Source organism: Thalia democratica, chromosome 5, assembly GCF_965202585.1.
Source record: "Thalia democratica chromosome 5, ktThaDemo2.hap1.1, whole genome shotgun sequence".
NCBI lineage: Eukaryota > Metazoa > Chordata > Thaliacea > Salpida > Salpidae > Thalia > Thalia democratica.
In genome coordinates this window covers 54,436,337-54,453,892 of record NC_139169.1, presented here as the reverse complement: position 1 = coordinate 54,453,892, position 17,556 = coordinate 54,436,337, and the positions used below count along the sequence as shown (strand labels likewise).

The 17,556-nt window shown below is 26.4% G+C and overlaps 1 protein-coding gene across 1 annotated transcript in view; it reads left to right on the top strand.

Annotated features, from left to right (window-relative positions):
• The window catches only part of LOC145836631 (uncharacterized), a 31,805-nt gene extending 14,504 nt beyond the window's left edge, over positions 1 to 17,301 (top strand). Inside the window, exons 6-13 of the mRNA XM_082944418.1 lie at positions 1,472 to 1,525; positions 2,873 to 3,064; positions 5,021 to 5,074; positions 6,091 to 6,180; positions 11,014 to 11,067; positions 12,418 to 12,609; positions 14,511 to 14,564; positions 17,224 to 17,301. Coding sequence (XP_082800544.1) covers positions 1,472 to 1,525; positions 2,873 to 3,064; positions 5,021 to 5,074; positions 6,091 to 6,180; positions 11,014 to 11,067; positions 12,418 to 12,609; positions 14,511 to 14,564; positions 17,224 to 17,277 — 744 coding nt within the window. The 3' untranslated portion in view covers positions 17,278 to 17,301. The remainder of the gene's footprint in view (positions 1 to 1,471; positions 1,526 to 2,872; positions 3,065 to 5,020; positions 5,075 to 6,090; positions 6,181 to 11,013; positions 11,068 to 12,417; positions 12,610 to 14,510; positions 14,565 to 17,223) is intronic.
• The last annotated feature ends 255 nt before the right edge of the window (positions 17,302 to 17,556 follow it).

The window sequence follows — 17,556 nt, the reverse complement described above, 5'->3', positions numbered from 1 at the left end:
AAAAACCTTAACATTTCAAGAAGTTTTACATGTGAAGTATTAAAATTAGGTTATACAAAAATTCTATCAAATAGAAAAAAAAATCGTAAATATCAAATACCAAAAATAAAAGTTTATTTTATCAAAACGAAAATTTTTAGTTTTTCGAAAAGTAAATACAACTTGTTTTCTTCAGGTTCGTGCGCGTCAGGCTAAATCTTTTTTTTATTTAAAAAAATGAGAATTTCAGTTTTTATTTCAGTTCAAATGCTTGAAAATTTTTTACAAACAAAAAATTTAGAAGTCTTTTTAAGATTAAATTAAGATGTGAATTTATTTCTAAATAAAGGTTTAGTTATCAAAGACAAAATCAGTCAGTATTTGTATAGATAAATGCTTGGAACCTTTTGTTGAATCTCTAAAACAATTTTAAGAATCTTCATTATTTTGTTTAGAGTTGATTATATACGTCATAATTATGAAAATTCATAAAAAAAGTAATGTTTAAACATTACAGTTTATTTCAACAACTTAGCTATTTGTTTGAGTTTTAATACTCGTGTAAGCGTTTCATTTTAAATTTTAACAATATACGATGCACGTCGTTTTATTATAAATTTTCCGGTTATAATGTTTTTACTGAGTGCTTAATTAAATTAACCAATTGTGTTTAGTAATATGTATTAAATTTTTACACTAGTAATAGATTAGATATAACACCTATTTTAAAACTTATTACTGAATTTGTTATGTTAAGGGCATAGGGGCGCCAATCACCTTTTTCACAATTTAGTCTTATTTTATTGAGTTAGTTGTAACTAAGGTATGAGTTGGTTTTTGCAGGTTTTTAAAGCACAAAGTATTTTTGGCTTTATGGCTGGTTGAAGTCGGAGACTACAATACATAGTAGTAATCAAGACCCCCAAATACCTAAAATGACTTCTTAAGAGGATTTTTCTAACTTTAAAATAATGTCAGAATAAATTGGTCTCAGTCAGGCTAAATGAAAAAAGTTTCGCGCACGAAACCTGACAATAGTACTAATCAAGACACATATACCTAAAATGACTTATAGAGTGGATTTTCCTTACTTTAAAAAAAAATTCAGGCTAGATTGGTCTCAGTCAGGCTAAATGAAAAAAAATTGCGCACGAACCCTGTATCTTAAACTTTGTAAAAAGGTAAAATGTTACTTATGCTGGTACCTTTAAAAAGACGATAATTAAAAAGATTCATAAATCCCATAAAGTTAGAAACGACCTTTTTTTGTCTAGGAAAACTTACATTAATTACTAAAATCATAAAATACATATACAAAGAAAAGAATAATTAACTAAAATGTATTTTTAATTATTAAAAGTTTAATTATTTGGTGTTCAATCTTTTTATTTTCCTCGTATATCTTTTTTTGCCACTACAGATACAAATTAATAGAAAAAATAGCTGTAATGCATCTTAAATAAATTGTCACAAATTTTTAATAAATATTTAGAAAAGAAAAAAGAAGGAAAAAAGTAGTACCAAAAAAAGTGACAAAATTGTTCAGGTTTGTTTTTATAAATGAATTATTTTATAAAGTTTTAGGCGGTTATAAAATATCAAACTTATTTATTTAACTACGTTTTTTTACCTAAATATTTTTTTTTAATAATAAGTAAATCTACTGTGTAACCTAATTTAAAAAACTAATCTAATAAACTTTGTTTTTTTCTTCCCTATAGTATTTTGGATCTTATTTAAACAGTCATTTATAAATTTGTTACATAAAGATCATATTCCTTGTTGAAAAAAAAATTCTAAGTATTTTCGCACTTCTAACGAACTGATTAAATATGGTTATGTATCATTTATAAGTGGTAAAATAAATCAGTAAATAGGTAGTATACTTTAATATTACCAAGTTAGTTTTTACTTTTATTGTTAGATATTTTTTGACTCCAATAGTAAAATTAACCTTGTAAAAAAGTTTTATATTTTGTATATAATGATAATTTGAAAAATTTTAATGTCAAAATAAAAAAATCAATGTTTTGCTTTCTTAAACTAGCTTTTAATAAAATAGAAGTGGGCCAGGCTTATTTGCTTGCAGCTGCAGTTTTACTTTTGCTAGCATGATTTAACTTAATTTTTGAAAACTTTAAAGGGTGAATCATTTTCACTTCGCTGGCCGTACGTTACCTACTCCTATATTATAAGATTATGTTTGTAGATAAAAATATGTACAATTGAGTTGCGAGATAAAACCGGTTTTGCAAAAGACTTCTAATACAAACAAATAAGAAATAGACTATTTAGATAAGTTTACGTAAAAGTTTCAACAAATGTTAATTCAATTGCAATAAGCATTTTGTAGGAAGCTATTTAAAATAACAATTAATAAATAATTGCCAAAAAAAAAATTTTTAATACTACAAACTACTTGAGTTTAAAACTAAATTATATGCTTCCCAAACATAGTTAATTTTTTATTATTGATTTACTGAAGAGTTTTGAAACAACTGTTAATAATCTGTAGGAAATGACAGATTTTAAGTTAATAAAATAATAGGCCCCCGCTATCAGCCGGGGTCGGCTATGCGTAATTGAGCATAGAGAATGAAAATAAATGATAACAATTAATTAAAGTTTCACATTAATGCAATAAATAAAACAAACAGATAATGAAAAGTACAAATAAAATTTATTATTTCAATGCTGACCTCAAGGTTGTGTTTTAAAATATTCTTATTTAAACATAAATACTTAGTAACAGTTAATTAGTATTTTTTAAGGAATGTTATAAACTTATAACTTTCTAAGATAAAATTACTTTTAATAAAGTTATTATAATTTTTTGTACCAGTTAAAAAGCTGAAGTAATCTTACAAATACTGTATCTTGTAATAATTTTCAGATGCCGAATATCGAGTACCGTTCAAACGCGAAACCGTCCACCTTCTCGTACCCAGTGCAGCTGGAAGAGAAGAAGGGCAAGGAGAAGGTGGAGACGGCGGTGCTGTCAACCATCAACAAGCAGAAGTGGGGAAGGGGGCGTGCGTCGAGCGGAGCCACCGACAAAACCAGCAACGTTGAGTCCGTGGAATTGGTATGTTTTTGATTTAATTTATTTGTTTTATTAGTTTTAAACTTGAGAGATAGAAATAACGTTAGTATTCACTAAAATTCGACTTTTTAGTTTTGTATAGTATATTATTGCTTTTATACGAGTAAACCTTCCTGCGTTTCAGTCACTTACTCAAATAGATTGCTTTTACTAGCCTCGGTTTATAAAACTTTAATAAATCCATTTATGTTTTACGCATTCTAGTATAAATAACCCTTGGAAACTTGACTATAAACATATTAGCTTTATTATATGTTTATGATATCCTTTCAGTCTTTTGTGTACAGTAGATCTCCATTTGGCGCGGTCATTTGCAAGCAACTTTAACTCATCGATTCCTATATTCAGGCATTTTAGGTGGAACTTGCATAATCTTAAAATCGTAATTTTGGATGACCTCGGTTGCGTTTACCAACGACCAACTCGCCATATAACAGAGACTTTGGGATTCGCTCAGAATCCATCCTCAGAACCTGACCAAGCCAGCGAAGCCTGCGCTGGCTGAGGGTAAAGTACATGATGGTACGTCTCAACACTTCATCGTAAATGATATTTTGTTACCATGCAACTCTAAAGTTGCGACAAAGGCATCAGATGAAAGGTATTAATTTTCTTCTCTTGCACGCTAGACAACGTCAGTGTTTCACTACCGTGTAGCAGAGTACTGATACACAGGAACATTTAACGTTAGCCTTTGTGCGAATGCTTAAGTTTTGGTTATCCCAAACTCTTGCAGTCAAACAAGCGAATTTTCTGTGGCCTTACCAATGCGACTATTTATTTCTGTGCCAAATGATGCGTTTGACGCAACATCTGAGCCAAGGTATACAAAATTTTTATAAAGGCATGTTCTGTTTAGCACATTTCTCGTGTATCTGGCATACAGAGAATACCATATCTGTGGTAGATTGTTTAGACCTAATTCTACATTGATACTCAGGGTGTACTCTTTCAGCCAGCTTCTGGAGTCGTAATAGAATATTTCTTACAGAAGCTTTGTCAGCTTTAATTTAAACACTATATATTAGCCATTTCAGCTTTTGCCTTGAATTAAAAACCTATTGAACTGTCTTTTTTTTGTCACTTGTATCTCGAAAATTGTTTTAAATTTCAAAACAGAGTAAATACAAACCGGTGTATTAGATTTAAATATATAAAATATGAAGAGATTTTAAAGAGTGATTCATGTTTTTTTCTTCTATGGCCATAAGTTAGCTATGTAAGTCTCTGAAATTAGAGCTAATTAATAATAACTAAAGTCTCTTTAACCTAAATATGTTTAAACTATTTTCTAAAAATATCAGAAATGAATTGGAAACCCTGCTTAAAATACGACCTCTGAATTGAATAGCTAATTACAATTTTTTTAAATGTATTAATTCCTTTGTATAATCAAAAACTGAAATTAAAAAAGAACTAATATTCTAATATATTGATTATAAATAAAAACACTGATTTAAATATTTTCGATTTCGATGAAATATTTAACATGATGTTTAGTTTATAAAGAATCTAGCCCATCAAACTATGTTAAAAATTAATATACTAACTATATGCATAACTTATTGTACTCTATTTATAGAAGTCTAAAATACAACATTTATATGTCTTTCTTTCGTATTAAATCGACTTCAATAGCAAATTTTTTTCTGTTAGATGTCAAACATATTTTAATAAATATTAAAAATTGTTTAACTATTTATTTGTTTAAAAAGTAATTATAGCTTTTTATCTCAAAGTTTTAAAAAAAAAGAAAATGTTAGTAAGCATGGTACATATAAAAATGTTAATAAAAATGTTTTATTGAGCCGACAAAATTAAAATTGACCTCTTTGGTCTATTTATACTTACCATTAATTACTAAATTCACCAAATGCATATTTAAAGAAAAATTTAAGCCAGAATACTAACTACATAAAATTTTTAATAAATATATAGAAAAAAAAGAAGAAGAAAAGAAAGGCTATTGAAAAAAATGATATAGCTGTTGAGGTTTGTTTTTATAAATGATTTATGTCGAAAAGTATTTTGAGGTGATAAAATATCACCCTTATTGGTTTATGAACGCAATATTTTACCCAATACGTTTTGTTTTTATTAATGAATTAAAATACAGTGAAACCCTATTTCAAAGACTAATCTAATAAACTTTATTTTTCTTTTTATCGTTTTTTGAATCCTATTTAAAAACTGATTTTTAAATTGCAATTTCAAGGTTGCTCTTGCACTAAAAAAATATCTAGCCTTTAATATTTTTACATTTATAAAAAACTAAACAATTTTATTTATCATGTTTAGATAGTAAATTAAACTAATTGTGTAAGTAGTATGAATTAACTATAATATCTTTAATAAATATTTTCCGTTCATTGATATATATATTTTTTTTTTCTCCCAAAATATAAATTCAACTATGGAAAAAGCTATAGTGTAGTTTATAATAAAAAAATTCCAAAAAAAAAGGTTGGCATTTTCTTGCTTGTTTCAGGGTTGCCACTTTACCTGGAAAAACCTTGAAAGACCTGGAACTTTGAACAAATATCACTCAAAATGACAAAAAACCTGGAATATTAACAGTTTTTTTATGTTTAGTAGTAAAATTTTGATTTGACTCAAAATGTCTATCACATAAATCAAAAAATTAGGTCATCATCGAACATTTTTTTAGTAAAAGACATATTTTTAGTGGCTTTACAGTATTTATTCAATTTTTTTTATTATATAACACAGTTTCTTACCTTTAACTTAACTTTAAACTAAAAATAAACTAAAAAATGTTTAGTTTTTTAAACCTGGAAGAAATTTGGAAAATTTGAATTTTTTTTTGAAATAATGAGTGGCAACCCTGTTGTTTTAAAAAGAGAGAAAACATGTTTTTATTTAAAACTTTTGTGTTATAAATATTAGTTTGCACACTTAGCTGTTAATTTTAATAACTTTGTAATTTCTTATGAATATTTCGCAAGTAAAACAGTCTGTTACTAAACTACATTTTAACTAATTTTAAGCTCGCAATGAAAAAGAAGGATGACTTTGATACAAATAAATTTCGTGGAATTTACCAATCCGACAATGTTGGTAGACTTCAAGAACCGAGCGTAAGTTTATAACTTAAGTTTTTTACTACAAATTGCTAATTATTATTATTTTGACAATTAACTAGTAAATAAACATCAGAGGTATCACAGACTACTTTGAAACAAATAATTAATAAAACAACTTCTTTAATAAAACATTTAAGGCATGGGGTGTCCAACGTTTTTTATACAAAGTGTAACTTTGGCTCTTATTTTAAAGCTTAGAGTATATACCATACGATACTTTCTATAGAACAAAATAATTAACTAAATTTCTTTAATTACAATTGTAATTAAAATCCGATATAACGATAAGATCCGAAAGCAAAAATTTTTTATGCCAGTTTTCTTGTACTTTTTGAAAGTTTTTCTAAAATATATGTCCTCCTTCACTTTAAAGCAATTTAATTCAAGTTTTCGGAAAAAGTACTTTCATGTATTACAAGCTACTTGTAAAAAGCGGATTAAAAAAAAAGCTTTAAAAATTTTATGACCTAAGTTGAAAACAAAAAATATTTTAGTTTAAAAACAAATTATTCTATAAAAATTAAACAGTATGAAACCAAAGGGTGTTGGTGACCCATGTTTACGCTTGGGGCTTAATCTCAGTGTGACTTTTCTATTGGGATTTGACATAATTATTACCTTACCTAGACTTAGTACTACTAGATATCAGTACTACTATAGATAACCAGGCAACAATTTAGTGGGTTTCATTCTTTATTAAACAACTTCAATGAATACAAAACCAAATGTTAAAACTACAAGAATTATTAAATATGTAATTTGTTTACTAAAATACTGTATATAAACCACTATAAAAAACTCAATAATATTTTAAGAAATAAACTAAGTGTTGAAAACTACAAGAACTATAAAAGTATGTCTTTTATGTCAAAAATGCTTAACATTAAACCACTGTTAAATTGCTTTTAATGAACCTTGTTTCCACTTTACCTGGAAACCTTGAAAAACCTGGAATATGAGAAATTTTGAATAAAAGAACCTAGAAAAACCTGAACTTTTGATCAAAAAACCTGGAATTTGAAATAATTTTAACATTTTCAGAACTAAAATTTCAATTTGACACAAAAATCTATCTTATAAATAAGATTTTTTTTTTATCATCATCAAAAATTTTTTTATTAAAAAACACATTTAAAGTAACTTTACAGCATCTTTTAAATCTTTTTGTACTATTTAACACAGTTTGTTTTAAAGAAATTAACTTAAAACTAAAAATAGACCCAAACATTTTAATTTTAAAAACCTGGAAGAAGTTTGAAAAACCTAGAAAAATTTTTGAAAAAACGAGTGGCAACCCTGAATAAATCAGTTGTTGAAAATCAAAAGAGCTATAAAAATGTACAGTAAGAGAATTACAAAACTTACTTTAAATAACAATCTTAAAATCTAACAAATACAACTATAACTATATATACTAAAACTTTATGAAACTACTCAATACCAATATTCAAGTGTCTTGTTTTGTAAACAATCTCTGCAACTCTGTCTGTTGTATCAGCTTGTGAAAAAAAACATTACATAAAATGTTGCATCAGCCAGTTTTGATAATACTTCATAAAAGAGAAATGCGCTCTCATTCTCTTTTAATCTCTTTTTCACTTTTGTTGCATAAGACTTGCCCAGGCAAGAATTGTGATTGCAATAAAATCTTAATTTTCTTTTAAAAACAAAACGATTTTCAAGTGAAACTTGGAATATCGTTACAAGTCTATTTTCTATAAGTTGTTTAAAATTTATCAAAGATTATTCTGGAAAAGTTTTTAAATGTCGCTCAAAATTTGAAGGAGGACATAGATCTATAGTGAAATAATCTATTTTGTTCTTTTAGTTTCCGCCCATAAAAAACCTATTGAACGCTCTAACTTTGATCGCTTATTTCTCAAAAGTTACATTGAGTTTTAACAAGTGGTAAAATGTAACAAGAAATATCTAATTGTGTAATAAAAAAAATTAATTTAGAAAAATTAATTTGTCCACACCCCAATTCCCTCTTTTATTGACAGCTAAATATATATAAAACAGCCATTTATTTAAAAGGATAAAATGCTTTTATCAAATATGAAAGTATATTATCTTTACAGATATGTTCAATTTTCCGAAACACGTTCGAAATCCACCCTCGATCAAAATCCACCCGTGTTCAAAACCCACCCGATCAAAATTTACCCAGTCAAATTCGAGAACCGCCAACCCATAGAGGGTAAGGGTTAGGGGTAGCAGTGATAGTGAAAAATAAATGAAAAAAATTCAAAATTTTCAATAAATTAATAAATAAACAAAAAAACAATCGGGTGGATTTTGATAGTATACCAATTTTGCATAACCTTTATTTTCAACCCTGTAAATTCTAATTTTGAAATTTTAATGGTCGTACACTAGTACTTACGGGTTAGATAAATGGTGATATATATGGGTATTGGTTATAGTAGATTAAATCGATAGACAAATCGTAATTTTTTTTTGTTTACAAACTAAACAACACATAATATATGTAAGAAAATGATAAATGATCACTGCATAACTACTACAAAACTATTAACAATAAAAATGAATACAAATATACAGTTGAATAAACTAATAAATACAGACTTAAAACTTATGAAAATCCGGACTACATCTCTTAAATAAACGTTTTGATGCATTTCAAATTCTTAAGCTTTCCACCTAACTGCCGAATGCCCCTGCTTTCAAAACGTTGTATATTTTATATAAAAAGCAAAGAACATTCTTTTATTGTGTATAGACTTACTAATTATTTTAACAACAACTTATATCCGTTTACTAAAGTGTAAAGACGCAAATAATTTGTAGACAAAATAAATTATTTTTATTAACATTTAACAAACTAAAAAAAAAGCTTCGGCTGCATTTCCAAAGTCGCTTCTATTTGGCAAATATTTTACTCGTTTTTTTCAAGTTTTATATAATAAAACTTTTTTTTCGCTTGATTTTCACATGATTGGGTAAGATTAGTTAGGATATAGATTAAAACTTTTGGATAAAGTATGTTAGTGATAAGGGTATAAATGTTCTTAATATTCTGTTGTATTATTAATTTACCTCATTTGCATAAAATTGTAAAATGTTATGAAAGAAAACATTTCCAAAACTTACAATTGCAGCCGGCCCAATGAAACGCGATATTTTGTTACGTATTTCCGCTGTTAAGTTTAGTATTTATTCTTCTTTAAACTTTAAATATTAGCAATGCTTATTCGCTACAGTGGAAGCACTGCTACAGGTTTATGATTTTTTGAAGTTCTTAATTTTAGGTTTTCCAAAAAACCTGAAATCCTGGAAAAACCTGTATTTCGATAAAGTTCGAAAAATACTTGAAGTCTCGAACAAAAATCACCAAAAAACCTTAACATTTCAAGAAGTTTTACATGTGAAGTATTAAAATTAGGTTATACAAAAATTCTATCAAATAGAAAAAAAAAATCGTAAATATCAAATACCAAAAATAAAAGTTTATTTTATCAAAACGAAAATTTTTAGTTTTTCGAACAGTAAATACAACTTGTTTTCTTCAGGTTCGTGCGCGTCAGGCTAAATCTTTTTTTTATTTAAAAAATTAAGAATTCAGTTTTTATTTCAGTTCAAATGCTTGAAAATTTTTTACAAACAAAAAATTGAGAAGTCTTTTTAAGATTAAATTAAGATGTGAATTTATTTCTAAATAAAGGTTTAGTTATCAAAGACAAAATCAGTCAGTATTTGTATAGATAAATGCTTGGAACCTTTTGTTGAATCTCTAAAACAATTTTAAGAATCTTCATTATTTTGTTTAGAGTTGATTATATACGTCATAATTATGAAAATTCATAAAAAAAGTAATGTTTAAACATTACAGTTTATTTCAACAACTTAGCTATTTGTTTGAGTTTTAATACTCGTGTAAGCGTTTCATTTTAAATTTTAATAAAAGACAATGCACGTCGTTTTATTATAAATTTTCCGGTTATAATGTTTTTACTGAGTGCGTAATTAAGTTTAACAATTGTGTTTAGTAATATGTATTAAATTTTTACACTAGTAATGGATTAGATATAACACCTATTTTAAAACTTATTACTGAATTTGTTATGTTAAGGGCATAGGGGCGCCAATCACCTTTTTCACAATTTAGTCTTATTTTATTGAATTAGTTGTAACTAAGCTATGAGTTGGTTTTTGCAGGTTTTTAAAGCACAAAGTATTTTTGGCTTTATGGCTAGTTGAAGTCGGAGACTACAATACATAGTAGTAATCAAGACCCCCAAATACCTAAAATGACTTCTTTAGAGGATTTTTCTAACTTTAAAAAAATGTCAGAATAAATTGGTCTCAGTCAGGCTAAATGAAAAAAGTTTCGCGCACGAACCCTGACAATAATACTAATCAAGACACATATACCTAAAATGACTTATAGAGGGGATTTTCCTTACTTTAAAAAAAATTCAGGCTAGATTGGTCTCAGTCAGGCTAAATGAAAAAAAATTGCGCACGAACCCTGTATCTTAAACTTTGTAAAAAGGTAAAATGTTACTTATGCTGGTACCTTTAAAAAGACGATAATTAAAAAGATTCATAAATCCCATAAAGTTAAAAACGACCCTTTTTGGTCTAGGAAAACTTACATTAATTACTAAAATCATAAAATACATATATAAAGAAAAGAATAATTAACTAAAATGTATTTTTAATTATTAAAAGTTTAATTATTTGGTGTTCAATCTTTTTATTTTCCTCGTATATCTTTTTTTGCCACTACAGATACAAATTAATAGAAAAAATAGCTGTAATGCATCTTAAATAAATTGTCACAAATTTTTAATAACTATTTAGAAAAGAAAAAAGAAGGAAAAAAGTAGTACCAAAAAAAGTGACAAAATTGTTCAGGTTTGTTTTTATAAATGAATTATTTTATAAAGTTTTAGGCGGTTATAAAATATCAAACTTATTTATTTAACTACGTTTTTTTACCTAAATAGTTTTTTTTTAATAATAAGTAAATCTACTGTGTAACCTAATTTAAAAGACTAATCTAATAGACTTTAATTTTTTTTTTCCTTATAGTATTTTGGATCTTATTTAAACAGTCATTTATAAATTTGTTACATAAAGATCATATTCCTTGTTAAAAAAAAAATTCTAAGTATTTTCGCACTTCTAACGAACTGATTAAATATGGTTATGTATCATTTATAAGTGGTAAAATAAATCAGTAAATAGGTAGTATACTTTAATATTACCAAGTTAGTTTTTACTTTTATTGTTAGATATTTTTTGACTCCAATAGTAAAATTAACCTTGTAAAAAAGTTTTATATTTTGTATATAATGATAATTTGAAAAATTTTAATGTCAAAATAAAAAAATCAATGTTTTGCTTTCTTAAACTAGCTTTTAATAAAATAGAAGTGGGCCAGGCTTATTTGCTTGCAGCTGCAGTTTTACTTTTGCTAGCATGATTTAACTTAATTTTTGAAAACTTTAAAGGGTGAATCATTTTCACTTCGCTGGCCGTACGTTACCTACTCCTATATTATAAGATTATGTTTGTAGATAAAAATATGTACAATTGAGTTGCGAGATAAAACCGGTTTTGCAAAAGACTTCTAATACAAACAAATAAGAAATAGACTATTTAGATAAGTTTACGTAAAAGTTTCAACAAATGTTAATTCAATTGCAATAAGCATTTTGTAGGAAGCTTTTTAAAATAACAATTAATAAATAATTGCCAAAAAAAAAACTTTTTAATACTACAAACTACTTGAGTTTAAAACTAAATTATATGCTTCCCAAACATAGTTAATTTTTTATTACTGATTTACTGAAGAGTTTTGAAACAACTGTTAATAATCTGTAGGAAATGACAGATTTTAAGTTAATAAAATAATAGGCCCCCGTTATCAGCCGGGGTCGGCTATGCGTAATTGAGCATAGAGAATGAAAATAAATGATAACAATTAATTAAAGTTTCACATTAATGCTATAAATAAAACAAACAGATAATAAAAAGTACAAATAAAATTTATTATTTCAATGCTGACCTCAAGGTTGTGTTTTAAAATATTTTTATTTAAACATAAATACTTAGTAACAGTTAATTAGTATTTTTTAAGGAATGTTATAAACTTATAACTTTCTAAGATAAAATTACTTTTAATAAAGTTATTATAATTTTTTGTACCAGTTAAAAAGCTGAAGTAATCTTACAAATACTGTATCTTGTAATAATTTTCAGATGCCGAATATCGAGTACCGTTCAAACGCGAAACCGTCCACCTTCTCGTACCCAGTGCAGCTGGAAGAGAAGAAGGGCAAGGAGAAGGTGGAGACGGCGGTGCTGTCAACCATCAACAAGCAGAAGCGGGGAAGGGGGCGTGCGTCGAGCAGAGCCACCGACAAAACCAGCAACGTTGAGTCCGTGGAATTGGTATGTTTTTGATTTAATTTATTTGTTTTTATTAGTTTTAAACTTGAGAAAAAGAAATAACGTTAATTTGTACTAAAATTCGACTTTTTAGTTTTGTATAGTATATTATTGCTTTTATACGAGTAAACCTTCCTGCATTTCAGTCACTTACTCAAATAGATTGCTTTTACTAGCCTCGGTTTATAAAACTTTAATAAATCCATTTATGTTTTACGCATTCTAGTATAAATAACCCTTGGAAACTTGACTATAAACATATTAGCTTTATTATATGTTTATGATATCCTTTCAGTCTTTTGTGTACAGTAGATCTCCATTTGGCGCGGTCATTTGCAAGCAACTTTAACTCATCGATTCCTATATTCAGGCATTTTAGGTGGAACTTGCATAATCTTAAAATCGTAATTTTGGATGACCTCGGTTGCGTTTACCAACGACCAACTCGCCATATAACAGAGACTTTGGGATTCGCTCAGAATCCATCCTCAGAACCTGACCAAGCCAGCGAAGCCTGCGCTGGCTGAGGGTAAAGTACATGATGGTACGTCTCAACACTTCATCGTAAATGATATTTTGTTACCATGCAACTCTAAAGTTGCGACAAAGGCATCAGATGAAAGGTATTAATTTTCTTCTCTTGCACGCTAGACAACGTCAGTGTTTCACTACCGTATAGCAGAGTACTGATACACAGGAACATTTAACGTTAGCCTTTGTGCGAATGCTTAAGTTTTGGTTATCCCAAACTCTTGCAGTCAAACAAGCGAATTTTCTGTGGCCTTGCCAATGCGACTATTTATTTCTGTGCCAAATGATGCGTTTGACGCAACATCTGAGCCAAGGTATACAAAATTTTTATAAAGGCATGTTCTGTTTAGCACATTTCTCGTGTATCTGGCATACAGAGAATACCATATCTGTGGTAGATTTTTTAGACCTAATTCTACATTGATACTCAGGGTGTACTCTTTCAGCCAGCTTCTGGAGTCGTAAAAGAATATTTCTTACAGAAGCTTTGTGAGCTTTAATTTAAACACTATATATTAGCCATTTCAGCTTTTGCCTTGAATTAAAAACCTATTGAACTGTCTATTTTTTGTCGCATGTATTCGAAAATTATTTTAAATTCCAAAACAGAGTCAATACAAACCAACCGGTGTATTAGATTTAAATATATAAAATATGTTTTTTTTTTCTATGGCCATAAGTTAGCTATGTAAGTCTCTGAAATTAGAGCTAATTAATAATAACTAGAGTCTCTTCAAATTTAAATTTTTTAACAATTTTTAAAAAATATCAGAAATGAATTAGAAACTCTGCTTTAACTACGACTGCTGAATTGGAGAGCTAAGTACAATTTTTTTTAATATATTAATTTCTTTTTATAATAAAAAAACTAAAATTAAAAAAGATCAAGTATTTTAATACAATGATAATTAAAAAAAATCATTTTAATATGTTTGTTGTCCTTAACTTTATTATCGTAATGATTAGTTTATAAAGAATCGAGCCCTTCAAAGAATGGTTAAAATTTAATATACTAGTTATATTACTAATTGTACTTTATTTAAAGAAGTTTAAAATACAACATTTATATATCTTTTTTTTGTATTGAAGTAAGTAACTTCAATAGTAGGTTTTTTGTTTAGATATCAAAAATATTTGTTTAAATAGTAAAAACTTGTAATCTGAGGCTTTTGAAAAACAATATTGTTATTAAGCATGGTATATATAGAAAACGTTAATCAAAAACTTTCATTAAGCCCACTAAGTTAAAACAGACCGTTTTGGTCTAATTTCTTGAACCATTATTATTAATTTTACCAAATACATATTTTAAGAAAAATTCTAGCCAAAATATATTTGAAATTAACTATATTAAAAATTTTATAAATATTTAGAAAAAAAAGAAGAAGAAAAGAAAGAATATAGAAAAAAGTGATATAGCTGTTGAGGTTTTTTTTTATAAATTATTTATATAAAAAAGTTTTTCAAGGTGATTGAATATCAACTTTATTTTATAACAAAGATTTTTTTTACTTTATACATATTCTTTCTAATAACGAGTAATACAACTGTAAAGTCTAACTAAAAGACCAATCTAATAAACTTTTTTTTTCTTCCTTATAGTATTTTGGATTCTATTTTAAACTATCAATTATAAATTCGTTATATGAATATCATATTCCTTGCCACAAAAAAGTATCTAAAATAAATGTTTTTAAAACTTATAAATAACTAATTATATGAGATTAGTTATTAGGTTTACATATTATGTTTAAACTAACTTACAAGTACAGGGTGCCCAAAATGCCTGAAAACCACGAGTTTGACAATTTAGGCAAAAAAACTTGAATTTGGAAAATTTTGAAAAATAACTGGAATTAAAAAAAAAGTTACTTAATAACTTTGATATAATAAAAAATGTAAATTTTATAATTTTTATACTAAAATAGTGTATATTAGTAAATGATAAATTGTTTGCTTAATTATTATTTTATTTTTTGAAACTATTTTTTTCATTTGATTTCCATTCTTTTAAATTTCTTAAAAGTCAGTCAACAAGAAACTATTTCTGACCATGGAAGTTAGTAGAGTATGGGTTAAGAGAAAACTAAAATTAAGAACATTATAATAGCAGAGCAAAAAAAAAAGTATGATGCAATGTTTAATGCCTAATGTACTTAGCCATAATAAATCTTAACTTTATTTTTAGTAAAGCCATTAGTTGGGCCGAGTTTATTTATCAAAGTAGCTATAATAATTATTATTAAGTTAGGTATAATTTTTTTATTTAATTATGGTTAATAGTTTGGATTTAGATAAAACCATATAAGTATTTTAAATTTAAGTAATCTAATATTTCTATTTTGCTATAAGACTTTCTGAAAGTGTTATTACCTTTTGTTGGTTAGTTTAATTTTTTAGGTTTATAACATCTATACATTATACACTTTAAGCTTTGTTGTCTTCTTTTTCATAAATTCTATTTTTTGAGCAAAACACTGTAAATAAACAAAATATAACTTTTTAGTACTACATATATTATACAAAAGTCTAAGACAATATTCATTCAAAAACATCCTTTATTAAAGCAAACAACAAATAAAATCGATTTCGGCTTACACTTTTCAACTACTTTTGTTAGCAACTAATTTTAAGACTAAATTTTGAATACAAATAGTTAGAGGTTACATCAGAAAAAATCAATTAACACTAATTAGCATAATGAGTAAAAAATAATTATACGTTCACAGTTCATAAAAACATATATAAAACAGTTGATCAGTAATTTAACTAAGATAAGCAACAATAAAAATAAAAAAGCAAACAAGTTATAAATTCAAAAAAAAAATTCTTTAAAATTTTCCTTTAATTTAATCTACAAAAAATTATAAAGATTAGATTTATAAACGTATTGTTGCTTACACAAATTGGGTTTGCATGTTTTTATAAATAAAGATTCTAAAACACTTAGGTGATAATCATTAAGAGCTTTACTTATAATTTAAAAGTTACTATCACTATAGTTCTCTGCACAATCTGAATTGTTTAATAAGTGTTCGGCAATCGCTGATGATCTATTCGAATTTATAAAGACCGTAATGCCGATCACGAAAAAAGCAAAGTAATTTATATGCACAAATGCCACTGTGACAGTGTATACATTGGCAGAACGTCCCAGATATTCCATATAAGAAGGGACCAACACGTTTTTAATTCCCTCAGAAGATGGATGGACACTGGTTAAAAAAAACATCTTAGATCATCAGCGATTCTGGAACACTTATTAAACAATTCAGATTGTGCAAAGAACTATAGTGATAGTAACTTTTCAATTATAAGTAAAGCTCTTAATGATTATCACCTAAGTGTTTTAGAATTTTTATTTATAAAAACATGCAAACCCAATTTGTGTAAGCAACAATACGTTTATAAATCTAATCTTTATAAGTTGTTATAGATTAAATTAAAGGTAAATTTTAAAAAGTTTTTTTTTTTTTGAATTTTGTCGCTTGTTTGCTTTTTTTATTTTTATTGTTGCTTATCTTAGTTAAATTACTGATCAACTGTTTTATATATGTTTTTATGAACTGTGAATGTCTAATTAATTTTTGTTCAATTATGCTAATTAGTGTTAATTGATTTTTTCTGGTGTAACCTCTAACTATTTATTTACTCAAAATTTAATCTTAAAATTAGTTACTAACAAAAGTAGTTTAAAAGTGTTAGCCGAAATCGATTTTATTTGTTGTTTACTTTAATAAAGGATTTTTTTGAATGAATATTGTCTTAGATTTTTGTACAGAACAAAATATATATCATAAGATTATCGAAAATAAAACTATAAATAAATACAATACGAGTTGTAAGTTATATAAATTTATAAATATTCATACTTTATGCTGTTTCTTTTATTTTTTGCACTTAGTTCTTGTTTTTATTTTTATTTAACTTTATATTAGTAGTTGCAAGTTTTAAAACATTACTTAAGTAAATGAGTTAACAGATAATAATGAAATATAACAAACTTTAACTAGATTATATGGCTATTTATGTAATATGACAACAAAAAATTGTTAAATGTTAAACTGTATTTTAAATTTTTTTAAGCTTGCGATGAAAAGGAAAAAGGTGTCCGTTTCTGATACTGACGAGGAAAAATAATGATTAAGCTTCTTGTTAAATGTTAAAATCTTGTTTCAATATAATTATGTTTCTTATTTTAATTGTGTTTTTTGCGGATTTTTTTCTAATTATGTTCGCTATTTACTTAAATAACTGCATTTCTATTTCGTTCAATATAAACAAGCACACACATATAGTTTGATTGTTTTAAGTTGAAAAAAATACTAATTTTAAGATTTAAGTTATAAAAGTATGTCAGCTAATTAGTAGGCAACAGTGTACCTATTATTAGACTATTAAATGCAATTCCTTCATTTA